At 44.1% G+C, this 21616-nt stretch overlaps 1 protein-coding gene across 7 annotated transcripts in view; it reads right to left on the bottom strand.

The window, feature by feature from the left end:
- The window catches only part of cfap46 (cilia and flagella associated protein 46), a 114648-nt gene that overhangs the window by 44150 nt on the left and 48882 nt on the right, over window positions 1-21616 (bottom strand). For 6 of the 7 annotated variants that reach the window (XR_013791055.1, XM_079513356.1, XM_079513352.1 and 3 more), the window contains 18 exons: window positions 20062-20222; window positions 19008-19130; window positions 18234-18432; window positions 17298-17370; window positions 16835-16970; window positions 15718-15904; window positions 14161-14317; window positions 13188-13402; window positions 12532-12669; window positions 11462-11638; window positions 9958-10106; window positions 8876-8974; window positions 8727-8787; window positions 5286-5438; window positions 4625-4834; window positions 3647-3753; window positions 2883-3068; window positions 1036-1186 (listed from right to left, as the gene is read on the bottom strand). Coding sequence is in view for 6 of the 7 variants with exons in the window: in XM_079513356.1 (XP_079369482.1) it covers window positions 1036-1186; window positions 2883-3068; window positions 3647-3753; window positions 4625-4834; window positions 5286-5438; window positions 8727-8787; window positions 8876-8974; window positions 9958-10106; window positions 11462-11638; window positions 12532-12669; window positions 13188-13402; window positions 14161-14317; window positions 15718-15904; window positions 16835-16970; window positions 17298-17370; window positions 18234-18432; window positions 19008-19130; window positions 20062-20222 (2682 nt within the window). In the remaining variant the exon portion in view is untranslated. The remainder of the gene's footprint in view (window positions 1-1035; window positions 1187-2882; window positions 3069-3646; window positions 3754-4624; window positions 4835-5285; window positions 5439-8726; window positions 8788-8875; window positions 8975-9957; window positions 10107-11461; window positions 11639-12531; window positions 12670-13187; window positions 13403-14160; window positions 14318-15717; window positions 15905-16834; window positions 16971-17297; window positions 17371-18233; window positions 18433-19007; window positions 19131-20061; window positions 20223-21616) is intronic. The other variant, XM_079513355.1, reaches the window with a different exon arrangement.

Genomic DNA, 21616 nt, shown 5'->3' on the forward strand with positions numbered 1-21616 from the left:
GCTATAGTCCTTCTCACAGTTACCGCGCGCACTCACACACACTCACAGGCACACACACACACACACACACACACACACACACACACACACACACACACACACACACACACGATGGCTGATTCTTCGCTTGCGAAGATCATAGGAGGAGTTAGGGGTCCTTCAGCTTTGCTTTACGGCAGGCACGTTCATGTTGGTATAATCCGATCCTTGATTCGCAGATTCTTGGGCAGCTGCGGCAGAGGTCTGGGTGGGTTGGTCACCCTTTTGGCGAGCACGTTTTTGCATTGCAGCTGTCTGCCTGATGTTGCTGAGCTTCACAGCAGCTACATTTACAGCAGAGCGCCAACAGTTTTTGTCAGTGGCAGTGGACTCCCACGTTTTCGCTTGTAAGCCTGCTACCGTAAGTTGGTATTTGAGCTGGTCTTTAAAACGTTTACGAGATCCGCTTCTGACCCGCTTCCCCTGACACAGCTCACTGTAAAGGACTGCTTTTGGCAGCCTGGTGTTCTCCATGCGTGCGACGTGCCCAGTCCAGCGCAGCTGACAAACCAGCAGTGTGGCTTCTATGCTGGGAAACTGAGCTCTCTCCAGGACTTCAATGTTGGTAATGCGGTCCTGCCATCTGATGTTTAAGATAGAACGCAGGCAACGTTGATGGAAGCACTCAAGCAGCCTCAGCTGCTTCCTGTAGAGGACCCATGATTCTGAGCCATACAGTAGCGTACTGAGTACAACAGCCCTGTAAACTTGAATTTTGGTGGTCAGACGCAGTGAGTGGTTGTCCCACACCCGTTTGCGGAGCCTACCAAATGCACAGTTTGCTTTGGAGAGTCTATTGTCAATGTCTTTTGTGATTGAAGCATCATTTGAAATGACACTGCCCAAGTATGTGAACTGCTTCACTGCACTTAGACAGGTAGTAATTTAAAGGGACCACTCAACTTCATAACACTCAACACTGGCATACGATACGAAGTATAAAATCAAGTCCCCATGGTAGCCAGGTCTTGGGAGGAGCATGTGTTTAGTTTTTACCTCTGGCCGTGAACTAGCAGGAGCAGGTAGAAGATTCTGGCCGTTAAGCGCCACGTGTTCCTGTTCGGAGACGGCAAGCTGCATTTGGTAGAAGGCATCCAACAGGTGGCGCCGTTTCCTCTCTGTGTTGGCACTGTGCTTGGCCAGGATTCTGAGGAGCAACACATGAAGGGTCGGTAAGGAGACTATAGGAGGCTGACAGAGACAGTGAATGAGAAGAGAAAAATAAAGTATGAATTTAGACCAGAGGACGATTCTACAAAATGTCTTCTAAATTCTGACAGTTTTCTGAAAAACCTCATGTTTCTATGTCAGTGGTTTTCAAACATTTTCATGTCAAGGACCCCCAAAAATATATGAAATTGGCCGCCGACCCCCATCTGAAAATATGCTGTTTCAGTTGCCCCCCCAGAAGCAAAGATTTGAGCTAAAAACGTTCGCTCTGAAAGAATATGATTTGCGCCACATTTTCAAGATTTTTCAAAAATAGCAGACCTACAAGCTCGTAGCGCGGCACTTGGTGCCGCACTATGAGCTTGTAGATCTATTTTTTTTTCAATAGCTAAAGTAGAATATAATGCTTAAAACACCAAAAGGGGTTCCCGCCCCCAACATGGGTTAAGTGAGTGATGAGATGCCATGTCCATAAGTGTTAATTTAACTGAAAGGGTGAGCTACATGGCAGGCAGTCTGCGTGAGTCAAACCTGGGTACTAACAGACTCAAATCCTTTTTAGTAGAGGTGCTCCGATCAGGGTTTTTTTTGGGACCGATCCCGATCACCGACAATTTGAATATATCGAAAATTATTATTACGTTAAAACGCATGAAAACTGTTCCTGTGTGTGTGTGGGAAGGAAGGGGAGAATGTTTGGGCTTGTCACACAGATGCAAAACGATACCTGATTGACTTTTATACCACTTACCTGTAAATGGTATAAAAGATTGGTTTCTCCAAATCGGGTAAATTGCAGATCACCGATCGAATCATTTGAAATGAAAATCGGCGGCCGATCGATTGGAGCACCTCTAATTTTTACCATTGGTTTGAGCTTGTGGAATGGGGTGGCTGAATAAGGATGGTGTCATCCAGGTTGTCAGTGATTTGCGGGGAGTTGTATTTTTTTTAACGCAAATTAATGTAATTAAGATGATTGTTAGAATGTTTGGCGTGTGTAATGCGGGGCAGATGAGGTTGGAGGACAGGGCTGCACGGCGCTAGGTTCCGTGAGGCTGTCCGTACAGTCCGTGCGTTGTGGCGTTGTGAGGAGGCGCTCTAGGCGAGAGCTGTCTTGCTCTATGCTAGGGAAGGGACTGACTGACAGACTGACTGACTGACAGACAGCGGTTCTTGAATTTAATAATGATGTTTGCTTTGGGCCAATAGCTGACATGATTACTAAAACTACAACATCAGTCAACCTGTCGTGACCCCAGAACAGTAACAGCAGGACGCATGCTGCAGAAACAACAAAAAGACTCAGGACACTTGAAAGGTTTCTGCGGCCGCTTCAGATGAGGGGGTACCTGGAAAAATGTCTACCCCAAAAGGGGTACCTGGTCCAAAAAGGTTTGGGAACCCCTGCTCTACACAACATGCAGATCCGCTATTTTCACCACTTCTTACTTTTTTATATATATTTTAATTCATGGTATTTCTTGGATTTGTTTGTTTGAACATGCATAGGAGATCTTTGTTCTAAAATGGAATCTCAACCATTTGAAAAAGCGACAGCCCTAGTCTTGCAAAGTGATTCAGAGCACAACGTTAGCTTGACAAATCACGCCGGGGTCCATTTGGTTACATTTGAATACCCAAGGATTCTACAGTGTATACAACTTACTGACCTCAGTGCATGTGCATGCTCCCGATGTGCCTCCGCTGCCTGCTCTCTGTAGCCCAGTTTAATAAAGCCGCTGGCACACTGGGTGAGAGTGTCACATGTTGACATGAGCCTCTGAACCGCCTGGGTAGAGAGGGCCTCGCCTGCTTCAGCAAGACCACCTGCTACATGCAACTGTTCCACAGCACCTCTGGAAGACACATAGCACAGTGGTGACATCTAGTGGCCTGGCTTAGTCATTGTCATAACCCATCGTCTGATAGATAGAAACCAAATGGACCCTTTTGGGTCTATTAACAGTAACACAGAGTGTACAAATGGAACATTAATTTTACTATATAAATTGGGGTTCCAGAGATAGAAATAAATGCCATTTAATGGGGGCCTGTCGCGTAGACTAATGCATGTCAAACTGGGGTTGTTGAAATTAAAATGATTGAGAATCACTGCTAGAGCCATACAATTCTTCTGTTATGGAGGTCCCTGGCATATCTTTTCAAAGTGGGGGGGTCCTGGTCTACACATGCAGGCAGATAATTGGTCATGCACCTTATGTGGTCGTGCATGGCCTCACCATCACTTCAGGTTAAACATAATATCTGCACTTTACATACCTTTTTTTGTGGCGGCTTTTCTCCAACGTACCACACACCGTGCATAGGTGCTCCTTACAGTGGAGATCAAACTTTGTTAACTTCTTAATACGTGAGTGAGTGAGTGAATGAGTGAGTGAGTGAGTGAGAGAAGGGACATTGAACCGTACTCTACCTAGTTTCTAGTGACACGATTAGGAATCCGATAGCTGCAGCTCGGTTCGGCCGCAGCTCCACGACTGAATTCAGAGTCGTGCAGCCCTGTTTTATGATCCCATCGATCTGAAAGGGAAACGGCAATGAAGACAATGAACGGTAGCATTAAACGCATAGCAAACACAGTACATCGAGTCTTGTATGCGGTTGCAGAGTGTTGAAAAACCTTTTTTCACCTGACGAAAATGGAAAATGGAAACTAAATGAAAACTAAGCTATGATGACTAAAACTAAGACTAAATATATTGACAATTTCGTCAACAAATAAAAACTAGACTAAAATTGTAGGAAGGGACTAGTGGACAAGAGATCCAGTACAAGTCATTTTACACTTGGATGCATGCTGAAAACAGCAGATAGCAGAGAGCTTATAGATCTGATATTTTCAGCAAGTGTAAAAGTAGTCATTACGACGGCATCAAGGCCCGCCAAAATATATTTTAGTAGACTAAATCAACTGTAGATTTAGTCTAAAATCTAAAAGCTAGACAAACAAGAGGGTCGCCCCTAAACCATCTCGCCCCTCAATTTTTCCACCGATCTCACGCCGACCGCTCAGTCTGACGGTTATTTTATTCTTTATTTTGTTTTACTGAGAATAAGGTTAGAAATAAGTTTAGGGTTAGGCATAGTTTTACTGGGGTTAAGTTTAGGTATAGGGTTAGGCTTAGGCATAGTTTTACTGAGGTTAAGTTTCTGGTTTAAGGAAAGGTTAGGTTTAACCGTTAAAGCATAATTTACTTAGGTTACTTTAGGAATACCTGTACACCATGGGGCGAGTTGGTAAAGGGGCGAGTTGTTTGGTATTCTTCAAGAGACTATGACTAAAACCAAAAACATTGCTGTCAAAATCAAACGCTAAGACAATGAACAGTAGCATTAAACGCATAGCATAACACAGTACATTTGAGCCTCACAGGCGGTTGGTCACACAGACCTTGCTGTGTGCACCCTCCTCCTGGCCTCTCTGGCTGCCCACGGTGGCTTGGACCGTGGTGAGAGTGAGGCCGTACCAGAAGTCCTCGTCCCCGCCGAGCTCCTGAGCCTTCTCCAGCAGCGCCAGGGCCTGAGCGTGGTTCTGCTCCGCACACGCCAGCTGGGCCAGGCTGAGCAGGGTCCTCGCCACAGCCACCTGATCCCCCAGCTCCTGAATGGATGGATGGATGGATGGCGGGGATGAACTCACTGACCGCCATCTAGTGGTGGCTTAGAGTGGCGCAGCCCTCGCCATGCATTACTCTCACTGACCGAGGCTCTTAAGTACAATTTGATGACTGTACTTTTGTACTTTTACTAAGTACATTTTTAATTCCAGACTTTTACTTACAGAGTATTGATACTTTTAACTTTACCTGTGTGAAGTGAGGGACACTCTTATCATCACACATCATCTCATTCTGGCCAATCACAATTTGCGTCCTAGTCACCTTTGTCATCAATGTTTGTGCACAAAATGCTCAAAACTAGTCATAGGAAACGGTAGCAAAACAATGTTTGTGTTTACACAAACCCTTCAAAAGCTGGACATAGGATGTGAGTACTCAACAATGTGTGTACTTTTTCCCCCCCACCACTGGTCTCCTGCTGATCCAACTCACCGTAGCCACCAGACGGGCCTCGGCCAGTAGCTGCCTGGCATGCTGATAGAGCCCCATGCTGAGACACACCTCAGCCTTGCCCAGCCAGATGTCATGAGCACACACCTCAGCATTCTGACGGCCAGAGGGCCCACCTAGGTGGTCCACCTCCTGCTGTGAAAACAATAGGGTTGTGGAAAACTCATTTTGGCAGATGATCAGATCAAATAAAAACACACTGTATCAAAACAAACACCACCACGACCACCAACAGCCACTGCTGTGAAAAAACACCACGAATTGTTCAAAGCTTTCGACAAATTCGATTGAATTCAAATCTACATTCTAGATACAAGGATAGTGTGGCAGTGCATGGTGTGCTGTCAGAAGTAGTCGGGGAGCCGCAGGATGCAACAACCTGTAATCCTTATGAACCTGTTCAACTGGAGTATTTTAAACCACTTGACCACTATAGTCCCTATGCTGGGCATGACGGACATTCAGTCGAAAATAGCAGATTTACAAGCTTTCACACGCATCGCTACACACGCATCCTGAGCTTGTAACAAATCAATACATCAAAACAAATAATTCACAATCTAAACAAAAACTCGATACGACACTGCTGTGCAAACACCATGAAGTGAGCTTTCGGTGCAAAACAGATTACATTTCATGTGTGGCAGACAGTGGTGTGTGGTAAACAGACAGCCAGTGGTTGCAGGCAGCAACCTGTAATCCTAACCCGTCAATTTTAACCAGTTCAACTGGAGTATTCAACCTCTTGAACCAAAGCATCCTTACTCTGGGCATGTCATATACAGTACGGTAGGTGAACATTTGGCAAAAACAGCTGATCTACCTGTACAAGCTTTTTGTGTTGTGAGCTTGTAGATCAGCTATATTTGGTGCAAACTTATTTGCCATATTTTACTATTTTGAAAAACATTTTAAAATAGTTAAATAAGCCGATCTACGAGCTCACAACGTGTCGATGTATATCGGCTAGTTGAACTATTTTAAAATATTTTTCGAAATAGTAAAAAATGGCAAATAAGTTTAGGGATAAGGGGTAAGGGCCGGGGTGGCGCAAGATAGGGCCCTTAGTGTACATTTAGGGGAAAAGGAGGGGGCTGAGGAATTAATAGAGTCCTGGGGGACTCTGTTCAAACAATGATTGGGTTTAAGTGGTTATGAAGTGGTCTTGAACTGTCAAGACTACTTTAATAGCGTAAAAGACACACACAGGCACAACACCAGAGGGAGCTGCACTCACTCTCACTCAACCCAGATTCGGCACAAAAACCATGGACTAATTAATTACATTTTAAATGAATTCACAAGACAGCAAACACTACATGACATAAAGCGCAGGATAGCTCTTTGTTAATGGGATTTGAACATAAAATCAAGGTAGAGCAAAGGATATATTGATGTGTAAAGAAAAAAACTATTATAATTAACAATCCTCATCATCAGAAAAATCATACAAATCATAAAAGCAAAGTATTTTTTGTAATTTCACAAGATTCACACCAGTCATACTTTAAAGGCAGAACGAAAGAATGAAAATACATGGCATGGATGCACCTGGGACATATCCTCAGTGATGTATCCCAAGGTCATTGGGGTTTCGGGTCTCGGGAACATCATATACCCCTCACTCGGGTGACCCAGCCGGGGTGATCCAGTAGCTACCCTCGATCAGACCCACTAGGGAAAGACCAGGGCCATACAATCCGTTGGATCCACTATGGAACTACTCTGCCGGCACTGGGAGGCACAATTCTGGCATGTGGAGGGACTAGGCTCTTGTTGACTAATTCAACTCCCATGAACCTGATATAATAGAATTATATCAGGTTTATAAACTTATTTGGCAAGAGAAAAGTTAACAAACAGACCTGTCTGAAGTGAGTGGTGCAAAAAAAAACCATCATGCACCTGTGCACAGTGTGAAGCTCAACAGTGCCACTTTGTCACCTGTTGGTACCCTAAATATACATACAGACATATACATATACATCGCGCTCGGTGTGTGGAGACCTTAGGTCTCCTTAATTTCTAGGGTCATACACTTCTCGTCTAGTCTTGGCTTAATGAAGCAATAGTAAAACAAATGTACGATCTTTGGCAGAGGGGATTTGGGGTTCTGTTACAGGGAAAGGGACCCCTGAAAACATATATATCGGTGAAAGTGGGATGGATCAAATCACTCTGACTCAGACTGTGTATGCCGGTCTCCTTTTTTTTGTATTCGTTTTTTCTTTTCCTCAGATTTAATCAAGGACAGTGAAAACTTTAAAACTCGTTGAGCCAGTCACCAAGGTACCAGAATGATGCCTCTTACTCTCTGTTACTGGGCAAGCTATAGACTTGACGTTGCAACGTGATACCACTACAGTAGCTAGGGGGGATACAGTATGAACAGTAACAACTTCAGTGATTAATTTAACTCCGAGATTGTACATTATGGTGATACACTCCCGAGTGTAAATTGATAAATGAACACTGAGGATTTTACTGTGTGCTGCCGTTGCCAGGATAGCAACGTGCTATGCTGCTGCCGAGGGGTTGATGTTGAATGGCTGCTGCAGTGCAGAGCCATTATCAACAGCTGTTCTGTCCAGACCCAGGTCCTTACAGGCCAGGGTCTTTCACTGAGTCGAGCAAAAAAAAAAAAAAGAAGTGCTTTGAATTTGTTCCATTATGTTCCATTCCGTTTGATGCGTCTCGTTAATCACTTGCGAGATAGGGGACATGTGGTAGCGTGGAAAAGCAATTACTACCGTAAAGGACCATATCAGCGGCCTGGCATGTCTATCCCATTGACAATGATTCACTGTTACTGTTTAATTGCCATATATAACTGCTTACCCTTTTCCAAAGCATACCGCCATTTCGTTTATTGTTTTGATCAATTTTCAAGATTTTGCCTTTTTCTTTTTAAATTCAAACTTTCATTTGATTCCACCATTAATGAGTCATGAACTGAATAAATATTTTCTCCAGGACTTTCAAAGTCTCTGCCAGTAATGAAATTAATGGAAACCAAGCTTTGGGAAATGCTTGGCATTAATGCCAATTACTGTTTACTGTGACTCAATGGTATACTATCATACTGTATACTTTAGTACATTTTCTCTGAAGCTAACTGGGGGGGGTGGCTGGCATCTCCCTTAGAGATGGGGTGAGAAGTTCAGTCACAAGAGAGAGACTCTGAGAAAGGAGACAGCTTAAGTGGTTGGGGCATCTGGTTAGGATGCCTCTCGAGCGTCTCCCTAGGGAGGTCTTCAATGCATGAGACCCCCCACTTCGACTCATTGGCCTTGGAACGCCTCGGGAACCGAGGAGGAAGTTACTAATGTTGCTCTGGAGAGGGAAATCTGGAGCTCTCTGGTAGAGCTGTTGCCCCTGCGACCCGACTACGGATAAGCGGTAGAAGATGGATGGATGACTAACCTCATTGACAGCGGTGTCCAAGCCCCTCCTCGCTCGCTGAAGAGCCATGGATTTGCGGCACCTGGAATCATGGATATCATGTAATTACATTGCTCATGAAAGCAGCACAAAGTGTAAAGAATGAGTCCCTATTCCCTTCACAGACAAACCTCATTTGCTCTTGTTCTCGGATGCTGCTCAGATTCACAAGCTTTCCATGGTACGGTGAAGAGGTCTCTAGACCCAACTGACAACAGATTCTTACAATTCTGAACAGGGGAGGAAACCAGAACACACAAAAGTAAGTAGTTATGATTTAGTCACACTCACAGTAAATGATATCTAGGATTGCCATTTTTCTTCCTATAGCTGCCCTCTGATTCCCATGTAGGTACGACAGTGTATCGCTCTCTGTGTTGTGATTGGGTAAAGAAATGCCACCTCTGATTAGATTGTTTTTCCTTTTCTGCCACTTGACAAATGACTTGAGCCAGATTACTTTCTTGGACTGGCACGGCACTACAATTAACATCTGGCTACGTTTTCTCAAAAAACAATGTTTCAAATCAGTGGTTCTCAAAACATTTCATGTCAAGGACCTCAAAAATGATATGAAACTGGCCGCCGACCCCCATTTGAAAATATGTTATTCCAGGGACCACCCAGAAGCAAAGATTTGAGTTAAAAGCTAAAAAAGAATGGTTAAAGTGGTTAAGCCAGTGCCAGGTACTGTACCACTATGAAACGTAATAATGCACAGGCCTGTTCTCAGTGGTGAAAAGTAACTGAGTACTTTTACTTAAGTACAATTTTGAGGTATTTGTACTTTACTTGAGTATTTCTAATTTCCAATACTTTTACTTCTACTCCACTACATCTCAGAGCCAACATTATTACTTTTACTCCACTACAATTATTTTAAAACTTTAGTTACTAGTTACTTTGGAGATTTTAATTTTGATTAGAAAACATACATTAACCACTTCAACCCTATACATTTCGGCCATTTGAAAATAAATTGATTTTCAATAGATTTTGTACACATTTTGAACTTGTGAAATGGGACATTCTGCACAATGAGTACTTTTAGTACTTTAAGTACATTTTGATGCCGATACTTTTGTACTTTTACTCAAGTACATTTTCAATTCCGTACTTTTACTTGTAACAAAGTAGTTCTAAAATTGCAGTATTGGTACTTTTACTTGAGTAAAACAATTGAGTACTTTTTTCCACCACTGCCTGTTCTTACCTGAGCCGGTAGAGGTCAGAGAGACTCCTCCTGTCTACAAGGTCATGGGCGATGATCTCCGCAAGGTGCAATACGGGCAGAGTCAGGTGGCCGAGGGAGAGCGAGTGCAGCTCCTTGGCCAGCAGATCAAGGTAGAACAGGCACCGAGTCTGCCAGCAGATGTGGAAAGAAACATGAAACTAACTTTTGTTGAAGAAGTGCTGTGTTGCAAATACCCTGTATCCTGCATCCTTCAGACCTTTGCATCATTGCTGCATGCTTGTTGGATGAATGCTGTGAGTGTCATGGCCGCCCCAATGCATTTCCAATGGAAGTCACATGGTTTGAGGACTACATTTTGGACTACAAGCTGTTGTATGGCTTTCGGCTGTGTTTCGACTGCGCCCCTCCCCCTCATACAACACAAGTGTTGTGTCAGGCCATGTGACTCCCATTGGAAATGCATTGGGGCAAGCTGTGTCACACCCTTTGTATACAGCAAGCATACAGCAATCTGTTGTAAAGGTCTGAGTGAGCCCTTAGATGCACAACATTGAGAAAGCACGCAATCATGTCACCCTCTGGGTGTCCTGGGACACACTACTGTACTCTGTACTGTATTGTTAACAGAATCCATGTTAAAAAGACATTGTGGTAAAATGTGTGTATGACATCTGTGAGTCTGTCAGAGGAATACACAGACCTCCCCAGGGGAATGGACCATAACAGTACAAAGTATATACTTTGCACTGTTTTTTGCATAATACTGTACTTTGCAAATATTAAAGTTGTCAGATTTCAATTTCTACATGAATATAACCATATGCTGCAGTTTGTAAAAATGACAAGAATATGACTCCTAATGTCGTTGAAGTGGGACTCATAAGAAGTCCCTAGGACCACCCCTGGGACCCATTACACTGAAAACCTATTTACATCACTGGAAGTGCTATAAATCATTATCGTTACATTCCAAAGAACTTCTTCAGTATCAATGTGTTAATTGGTGTCAAGTGGTTCTCAGAGTGGTGGACCCAGGGGAGTACTTTAGGTGGTTCTAGGGTTTCCCCAGCAAAACAATTCATAGTTGGGAACCAAATGGGGTTACAGGTCCGTAACTCTGAGAGTGTACACATTTATACACTCTGAGTTATAGATATCCGTGGCCTGGGGGTCCTTGAAATTAACACATCATGTGTAATTTCTGCAATAGCCTCTTCCGTCGGTGTGATTCAATGCACCAAGATCAATAAAAGTCCACCTTCCCCTTTGGTTTAAAACACACACACAATGAATGTCAACACCAGGGTCTGTGTTTCCAGCTGGCGAGCTTTCAACCCTGGGATGGTCGCCAAGCTGCATGGATAATTGGGCCAAACACAACACCGTGCCACAGGGAATGACTGTGATCACAGCAAGGGTAACGAGGGTAATGGTGTGTGTGTGTGTGTGTGTGTGTGTGTGTGTGTGTGTGTGTGTGTGTGTGTGTGTGTGTGTGTGTGTGTGTGTGTGTGTCCGTCCTTGCCTTATCGGTGATACTGTGTGTGTTGATACAGTGGGGGCTGCGGTTGGATCTGAAGCTCTGCCGGGCCACATCAGGGCAGGCGTAGCGGGCCCACTCCTGTGGGCTGCTAGGGAGCGCCTCCTCCTGGAACTGCCGTTTGGGTTTCTCATCGGTGGCGGTGGTGGTGGGGGGAGGAGGCTGGCCAAGCGTATGATAGCAGGAAATAACATATTTTTATTAGTATTGACTTTTGCAGTAAAACTGTATTATACAAGGGCCACTTCACCCCTACTTTTGCATCCAGATCTTATTTGAATGTAAGAGAGGAGACAAGGGAGATAAGAAACACTTTCCTGGGGGGGTTTTATGTGAGTAATATGTGTTTTTAGATATTTTAGTATTTCAAAGTGTCTGTGATGTCATGGACGCATTATTATGGATCCCATCGCAGTTCTAGGAAAGCCCCACTGTGATTGGCCAGTAGTCACTGTGATTGACAGTTCTCGTTTTTGCAACTATGCCTAACCCTAACCTCAGTAAAACTATGCCTAACCCTGACCCTAAACCTAACCTCAGTAAAACTATGCCTAAACCTAACCTTAACCGGGGTAAAACTGTGCCTGCCCGGGAGCCAATCAGACACATGGTAAGGCGGGTCTATCCCAGATTCATGGTGGGATTCATAATCGCGCACCATGGACACTGGTCTCACTTCCTTCCTGGACTAACATGTTATTGTAATTGGAGAAATCCAGCAGTGAGACCAGTGTCCATGACATCACATTCAGCCTTCAGGCAAAACCAAACGATCCCCGAGCCTACACACGTCCTAGCGCATCCTCAATTATACCAAACGAGAGAAGAATATTCTGAATGTTTTCTTTTTTTTATTTTCGAGTTGGACTCTCGGCCACGAGATGAATCAACGTCTAGAAAAGGGAAATCTAAAAAACTACAAGCACTATCATGTGAGTGCAAGAACAAGAAACATTTCATATTAAAAAATGACCTTTAACTAAATGAAAACGGCAGGTTGAAATATATAGTTTGTTATTGATCGTGTATTGGAAACAGTGATTCCACATCCTTACCGGCTGAATGTCTTTATCTTTCTTGCCCTTGCCTCTGTCTGTGCTCTTGTCTTTCTTGGAGGCAGAGGACGGGGGCTTCTGAGCTGGCAAATTAGTCGCCGTCTCGTTGAACGCCTCATGCACCACTGCCATAGACCCCTGTGTAGAGACACGAGAGCTCACAGCCTTTTCTTTTCTTAATGTACTGAATGCATTAAAATGTTTTTATTTTATTTTTATTTTTTTATAATTTTTATCCCACGATTTTGTAACCCATTTTTCACCCGTGTCAATTATCTAATGTGATCCTGGGCTCTACACACCCTCCGCCAACCTGGGGAGAGCAACGGACTTGAACTCATGCTTCCTTCATGCATGAGTGTCCAAGTCGCTCCTTTACACCTGACAGGGGGGAGTTTCCCTGGTTGGAAGGAACACGTTATACCAACCAGTTCCTTTCCCCTCCATCAGGCACCCCGGCTGGCCAGGGGGAGGCAGTTTAGAGACCAGGATTACTGCATGTTTTTTGTGAGGGTACCTACCTACCTACCCTAGGGGACACGGGGAGACCATGCAAACTCCACACAGAAAGGCCCTTTCGCCAACCCCGCCTCGGGTATGGGCACAAATGTTTTCTTAAGAAGTGGCGATTGTGTTTCGGGTGGTGCCACTCTTACCTTCCATATCCGCAGGACAAAGCTATAGGCTCGGAGCAGGTGAAGCTGGTACTGGGGCGAGGTCCTGTCCTCCATGACAGCGAGCAAGGTGTATGCTCTCACCAGGCTGTCCAGACGCCTCACCTCCCTCAGTCTGAACAACACGGAGCCTGTCTGCACTCCCACCGGCCACTCGCTCTTCACTGGGGTCACATCTCCATCGTTAGACTGGGCCTCTACAATACACACAATGATGCATTGAAATGCCACCGTTCATTAGTTTACTCGCTGGTGTGACGTTTTCAAAACTTATTGCAATGTTACATTTGTATAAGTCGTGAAAATGTCTTTGAATATATATTCTTTCACAGCAAACGTTTTTTAACTCATATCTTTGCTTCTGGGGGGTCCTTGGAACAACATATTTTGAGATGGGGGTCAGCGGCCAAATACATATCATTCTGTGGGTCCGTGACATGAAAAAGTTTGAGAACCACCGACATAGAAACATAGTTTTTTTCAGAAAACTTTCATGATTTTAGAAGACAATTTTGTAGAATCTGGCCTCAGTCCTAGTTGTACACAGTAGGCAGCACTGCTGCGGGTTGCAAAGATGCAACCCGCAGCAGTGCTTTTCAGAAGCCTGTGGTGTTTGTTGTTCTGTATGGTTGTTTTCAGTCATCCTTTGGGAGTTGACTTTCCATTGATCAGCATTTTGCATTGTAAAAATTCCATCCGAGAAAAGAATACATAATAGCCGACACTACAGAGATGTGAATTGACCCTTAGCTCAAATCACATCATTCTGTTTCCTTTCTCCTTCAGGCTATGACAATGGTGAAAATTTGATTTCTGTAGCACACAGACATTTTGTAGCAATTCAGAGGACTTAAAATCATATTTTTATTTAATGCCACTTTCCCTCCTGTCCTGCAACAAATATATGACTGGACTGCACGGATGTGATTTTTTTTTTTTGTATTTAGCAACTAACCCTTTTCTCCCTCTGCCTGTGCTGTGTCCATGTGCAGAATGATGTCTATGGCCCACTGGACCTGGTTCTGGGTATCGGCTAGAGGGAAGTTTTGGCTGTAAAGCCACTCTCCAAACTCCAGCAGAAAGTCCACCTTCTGCCACTGACCCTCAACACTCTGAAAAAAATAGGACATTATATAGAACATTATCTATTGCAGTTCAACATAAAACACAAAATACATGTAATGCCATGTTGGCTCCACAAGATGGCGATGTAGACTTCTTAACATCCTCTTCCAAAATGACCATATAATACCAGAGGATACCACAGGATGAATGCTTGATCTACAGCAGGGGGTTTTCAACCAGTGGTCCGGGGACCACCAGTGGTCCTTGAGGGGGTTCCAGGTGGTCCCCAGCTAAACTTAAATAATGGAGTTGGTAGCCAAATGGACCATAATACTGCAGTGTAGATCTTGAGAGTGTAAAATGAAACCATGTTTCATGTTACGCTCTCAAGAGTTAAATTATTGTTAAACATTATTATGCATTTATTTACAAGAAGTCTACACAATTAGATAATGTAGAAGAATTATTTTTGATTAAAAGTTTGGTCGTTTGCCTGTTATCTCTCCTAAGTCCTAATGGTACCAACATCAATACAGCATGGAATCGTGGTAAATGGTGCATTTGCTTTACATAGATTGTGCATTACATTCACCCATACACACACCGATGACAGAGGAAACCATGCAAGGCACCAACCTGCACGTCGGTAGCAATTAGGGGTTCAGAGTCCTGCTCAAGGACACTTCGACACTAACTCTTGGAAGCCTGCGGGTTCGAAGTCGAACTGGCAACCACCCCCCCCGATCGTGGACATCCTCAATGAAAACAAACTATTCTAAGAACAGTCTTGGGTCTGAGAGGCTAAATGTCATCATGGTGGTCCGTGACTCAAATGCAGGATAAATAATGGTCCTTGACATGAAAATGGTTGAAAACCACTGATCTACAGCATCTCGTCACCATAGTGACTGTAGTGATGACCAATACTATAGCAGACTAATAGGGCATAGCAGTGGCCGTGGTTTTCTGGTTTCACTAGTTCCACTAGTTTCCAAAAGAGAAATATTTGTATCAATTATTTTAAGCCTGGATCACCTTTGGTGAAGAAAAACATGAATATTTAATTGTATGCTATACTACATTTAATAAATACCCTTTGTTTAGCGGCTTTCATTTTTTCACAGAATCAAAGGTGTTATGGTCATGATTCACCACGATCCTGGATGGCTTGATTCTAGGCTTAAAATAATTGATACAAATATTTTTGTGAATCTCTATGGTAAATAGGAATGGCCATTTTTTCAGTTGAACCAAAAAAGTTCAGGGGTTTCAAGGACCCCCATATAGCTGTAGCCTCTGCCTGTTGTGCCCCCCTGTTGTGTAAGGGGTATATTATAGCACTGGTGAAAATAGGGCCCTTAATGATGACTTAATAATGAATTGAAAACTTTATTTCCCCCTCCCTATTTTGAACGATTTATTTATTGTATTACTGTAGCTCTTTTACCACCAGAGATGTGATGGCGTTCTGATAGCAGGTCAGCTGTTGGCTCGGGTCCCGGGCACACAGAGCCACCCGGCGCCACATGTCGGAGCAGTAGACCTCTCCTCCTCCGTCCCTGAACCTCTGCATGTCCGTCAACACGCTCTGGCCGAGCCTGGCCCGCGTCAACACGCGGTGTTTATCCAGTAGCCTGGGGGGGGCAACAGAGAGGATACACACAGCCATGATGATGTGGTGGGCCGCCACGGCATGATAGAATCAATGTCATGATGATATATCCCATCTTCACACGCCATGAAGAGCGAGTAAATATTGATTATGTATTTAAAAAACTGAGCGTACAATGAAATGTATAGAAATAATATCCATTCGACATTCACTCCTCCTACCCCACAAGGCAAAGAGATGATTTTGAGTTACCATTTTGTCGTACTTCAAAACATCAATCGTTCATCAAATGTAGAGGCCCTCATTTGTGGAACTCTCTAGATGCATCTCTTAAGTCCTCATTATCCTTGCCAATATCAAGAAACATCTAAAGCAATATCTTATTTCTTCCTCGCTGTAGTGATTTAGTTTGAGGTGTTATCTTGTGTTTTGTTGTATTGTCTTATTCCCCTTTCTTGTGCAGTTTGTGTTTTTATGTCTTTATTGCACAGCTGCTCCCTTTGTCAACTTTGTCTTATTGAACTTTTAATCTTGTAAGTAATGACCTCTTCCATTAAGGAAATTATTCCAAATAAGCCAGCTGGCTTCTTCCTTTCCTTGCACAGTATTTTGTTTCATTGATTGTAATTGTCTATTTTTATATAACTATGTGCTAAATAAATAAACTAAACTATACTAAACTAAAGGAGTCATCATCATCACCAAGCAATGAAAATCTGTATTATACGTGCTAAAACTGCCGCTATACAGTAAAGGGCAGTTCACAGTCACACTGAGCACTGTAACAATATTGTATTTTCATCTGAACTGCCATCCACTTGACGTAGAACAATTTTTTAAAACTTAGTATATTTTCATACCTCCCTGTCCTTTGTCCCCCTGGGGACCAGCTAGGGACCTTCTGATCCCCAGATGCTACGGAGTATAGATGTTGTGTTGTTTTTGTACTTACAGACGGTGCCTCGTTCGAGGCATGTCTCCGATTGCTTTGTCCAGCAACTGCAATGCACTTTTCCAGTCTGATCTATCAACGTGGATGTAGAACAGGAGGCGGTACATTGCGACTCGAACGGTCAAATCACTTTCACCTGTACATGCGCGCACACACACAAAGGCATATACACACACACACACACAGTGGAAATAAAGCCCACAGAATGAGCTTCAAACTCAACACACAGAGTGCTCAGGGTTCACCAGCCAGTTCACTGCGCAGACTAAGACGCACAAAGCAATATACAACATGCATAAATAACGCAGACCTCAAAGCTTAATTCTGTTATCATGCGGGAGGAATAACGCTCTGTGCTCTCTAGCGGCGGTATGGAAGAACACATTTATGAAGCCGTTAGCAAAGGCACAGACACTAAAAAAGCCATACATGCACTGCATTTGAAGTTCCTTTACAAACTCACTCGATGCTTCAGGCTGAGGGTTCCCAGGAGGCGCCGTAGTGAGGGTTGTCATGGAATTCACTTCCCCCTGCTTCTATAGGAGAGAAGGAGAAGAAGAAAAGCATCCACACGTCAGTGCCCTTAACCCCGATATGAGAGTGGTGAGACAGTGGATATGCTACAGTTAGAACAACGCATGACCTTGATTAATCAAATACAGCATGCATGGATGTGTCCTTCAGGTGCTTTTATTGAATTGGCAAACAGAACAACGTATGCGTTTCACAGTACAAAGTCTTCTTCAACATTATAAAGTGATTGCATAGCGGTGCAGATGGCTTTGTGCTGAAACGCTACCCGTGTCAATTAAATAAAGTTACCTGAAGGACAATTTCTGAAAGTGCTGGCAATAATTCCCCCTGACTGAAAATATAAATTCTAGACTGTGAACTCACTTTACACTTCACGTGTGAAAATAGACGGATCTACACAAGCTCACAACAGGCCGTAACGTGGGACAAATTGTAGATCTGCTGTTTTGGAATGACATTAATGACATGCCGATAATCGTAATTCCCAGATTAACAGGTAAGTATACAGGTAATTATTAATGTAACTTCGAATGTCATCAAGTACTGTAACTCTTCAGGATAGCAGGTATAAGTATACTTCAGATAATAAAATCGCAAAATCTAAGGTGCTTACGTAGCTGCCCCACTTTTTAGCTTGGCCTACTGTACGTCCTGCGTTTGAAACGGTGCGTTGTTTTCAATAAAAAATGTGTTTTGATCCACTCTGTCTCGGAATCTGGCATCCATCTTGGATTTCACTCCATTGTAAATGTGCAACAGAACATTGGCAGCTAGGGGCGCGGCCAATGTTCTGTTGCGCATTTACAATAGAGGAAAATGCCAGATTCCCCCCCCGGGGACCCCCACACGGAGTTGCACCACTCACTTTACACAGGTGTGATTTTATATATTTTATTACAGTGTCTTTGTTGTTGCCGATGTTGGTCAGGGCACTCAGGATCTTCTCCAGGGGCTGCTGGAGCTGGCGTCTCTCAGCCGGGGTGTGTGTCAGAGGCAGGCAGGCGTTCCAGTAGTGTCTGGCCGCAGCCGTGCACAGGGCCATGTCCTCAGCTTTCTCTGCGTAGCTGAGAGAGAGAGGAGCACAGATGCTAGGAATGATTAGAAAGCTAATAAAAGGTATTGCCTGGTCTATATGGTCTGGTCTGGGCTGTGTGCAGTGTTGCGCACTGAAAATAGGCCGATCTACGAGTCATGTTGTGACGCGTTGTGACTGTGAGCTTAATGTAGATAATGAATTGCATTTTTGCAGGTTGTTGCATTCAGACTGAGACAGATCGCCTCAAATCAGATTTGAAACCAACTCTGAATGTGGCTCAAATCACATTGGAAAAAAATAGTTAGGGTTAGAATCATTTCATAATTTACAAGAAGTCTACACGATAATATTTTTTATTTTGATCAACGTTTGTCTGTTATCTCTCCTAATGGTACAATACAGCATGGAATTTTAATTTGTGGTCTGCATGTGCTATTAACTCATTTTGGGAAAAGAAAAAAGTTTTTCTGGAATTTGCGCGATGGCAGGCTCTCAGTCAAATCTGGTCACAAATGGTGGTCAGTGGCTCAAATGCAGAATACATAATGGACCTTGAAATGAAACGGGTTGAAAACCACAGATTTATACAGTAGTGAGCAGCACCTGACACTGGAGAGGAGCACCGTCAGAGCATCAGTGTAACTGCGTGGATCACCATTAGACTCCTGGACCAAGCTCAAAGCCTTCAAACAGGCCACACTGCTCAGCATCTGGTTCACTGCAGACCTGCATGGAACAGCAGTTCACATTCGAATGAAGCAAAAATAAAATCTCAAGACTGAAAATGTCATGATGAGGATTTAGGTATTCATTCCAAACCTATTATTGCCGTAACATTTCGGAGACATTCGTGTTCATGGACGATGCTTCTAAACTTGTGTTCTTCCTAGTTTGATCACTTCAAATACTCTTTCATCTTAAAATAACTAATGAACGAAAATAGCAGATCTAACAAGCTCACAACACGACACACTGCGATGCGCTGCGAGTTCCAAAATGTCTTCTAAATCTTGTCAACAAGGCCTACAGTAGGCTATGCACTGGACAAATGCGCATGACATTTTTTCAATAAACTAGAAACACGAGGAAATTACAGAGGGAGAAACAGTTTAACAATCAACTTTAACGAGGTCCAACGGGAGTTTCCATGTTGCACGGTATGACTACAGTCATTAGTATTACTGCCATCACCTGGGTGGGTCAGTCGTGTAACTTTCCCGACGTTAAAGTTCAACAACAGAGCCATGCAAAATAACATAGCTTGACCTGCATAGCAACGGTTGCTAAACAACTTGGATTGGCATTGGACAATCGCTTTTGGGGTGGGGTTTAGCAAAGGGCTAATTGTGGTCCTCAAACTTAAAAAAAGAAAAGAAAAACTAAGATCATGAAACACTGAGTGCAATGTTCTCTCCTGGCCACTAGGTGTCATTTCCACCTCATGCAGCTTCAGGTACAGCCAGCATTCACATCAACTACAGGCCTCATGAGAAACAACTTAAACAAGCCCCAAAAAAGGGGGCAGAGTGAGCCAAAAACTGGACGTACAATATCTTGACACTGGGAGTTAAAAACATGAGTCATAGGGCTTACAGGGCACAGGGCGGTGGGTCAGATACACTTGCAGGGCACAGGGCGGTGGGTCAGATACACTTACAGGGCACAGGGCGCGGCAGCCTCCAGCCGCAGAGCGCTCTGGGTGCAGAGCAGGACCAGGCCGTGTTCCTCGGCACGGTGGCACAAGGCAGCCAGCTGGGCCCACACCTGCAGCTCCACCACCGCATCGCTCCACAGGCAGTCGGACGTCATGCGCACCAGCTTTAAAAAAATAAGGGAAACGTGTCACACGATGGGACGAGAGTAGTGTTGATTTACTTTTTTACATATTTTTGGGGCTTTTAGCCTTTATTGATAGTTGTACAGGTAGACAGGAAACAGAGCGAGATGGGTGGGAAGACACACAGCAAAGTTCGTCGGGATTGGGACTCGAACCCGCGACACACTGTCATGCTGGACTACTTTTTTTTACGAAATTGTCAGTATCTTTAGGCTTAGTTTTTATTTAGTTTTCCTCAGTGCAAAAAGGTAGTCGACGAACATTTTACGTCATAGTTTTAGTCAACAAAATCAACACTAGACGAGAGGGGGACGAGAGGGGGCAGAAGGAAATGTACTGTGGAGGCATGAAGGAGCAGGCACACAAAATGAGGCAGGAGGGGAGGGAATTTGGGAAATCATCAGAGAGGGGGAGGGAAAATAATTTAAGCCAAGGGAGTGAGGGAGAGAGAGAAGGCGGGTGAGACGTGCAGGGTTGAGATGAAGGGAGGGAGGGAGGGAGGCGAGGAAGCGAGGAGGAAATGGGAGAGTACAAGAAGAGCAGAAGAAGAGCAATGGAAAACAGGTAGAGTCCTGAGCAAGGCAGGGAGAAAGGGTGTAAGGAGAAATACCAAAGGAGAGAGGGGGGAGGAGGGGCAGTGGCGTGAACAGACATTTAGAGGGGCAGGTGCTCAAGTGAAAAAAGGGCACCTTGTACAGCGCGTGGAACCGGCCGGTTGCCTTAATAGCGTGAGATTTATAGATTTTCTGGCCTAAATAATATATTAGAATCTTTTTTATCAAGAATTGATCAATGTCACCATGGACCACGTACTGTACACTTTTTCCCCCAAAAGGGCACATTTGTCCAGAGGGAAAGGGGCAGGAGGTGCTCTAGCACGCCCTAGTGTCTATCTGTGCACGCCACTGTGGAGGGGGGAGAAAAATTGGAGGGAGGAGAAAAAGGGGCAAATTGGGGCTAGAAGAGAGTGACGGAAAACGAGAGGAGAAAAGTGTGGGAGTTGAGGCGAAAGCAAAGGGGGAGGGGAGATTGGAGCGGGAGACAAAAAAAACAAAGGAAAGGAGGGGACAGAAAGACGGAGCGAGGGAGTTGGGTTGAAGATGAAATGTTTCTTTAACACGAAGGCAGCCACAAATTAAAAATAGAACAATGTACTGTACTAGTACAAGTCAAGTCACACAAAAGCCATCAGCAGCCGTATACCGATGCATAGTGATGAAGGCGCGCTTGCAAGACTTATGAACACAGTCTCAGACAAGAGGGGATGCGAGCGCTGCATGCCGGGCATCTGTTGCTTGCACTCTGGACATGCAAAAATAAAAGTGGGAATGTACGCTAGGGCTTTAAGCAACTAGTCGACTATTCAACTAGTCGA

This window comes from Electrona antarctica (genome assembly GCF_951216825.1).
Source record: "Electrona antarctica genome assembly, chromosome: 10".
Taxonomy (NCBI): Eukaryota; Metazoa; Chordata; class Actinopteri; order Myctophiformes; family Myctophidae; genus Electrona; species Electrona antarctica.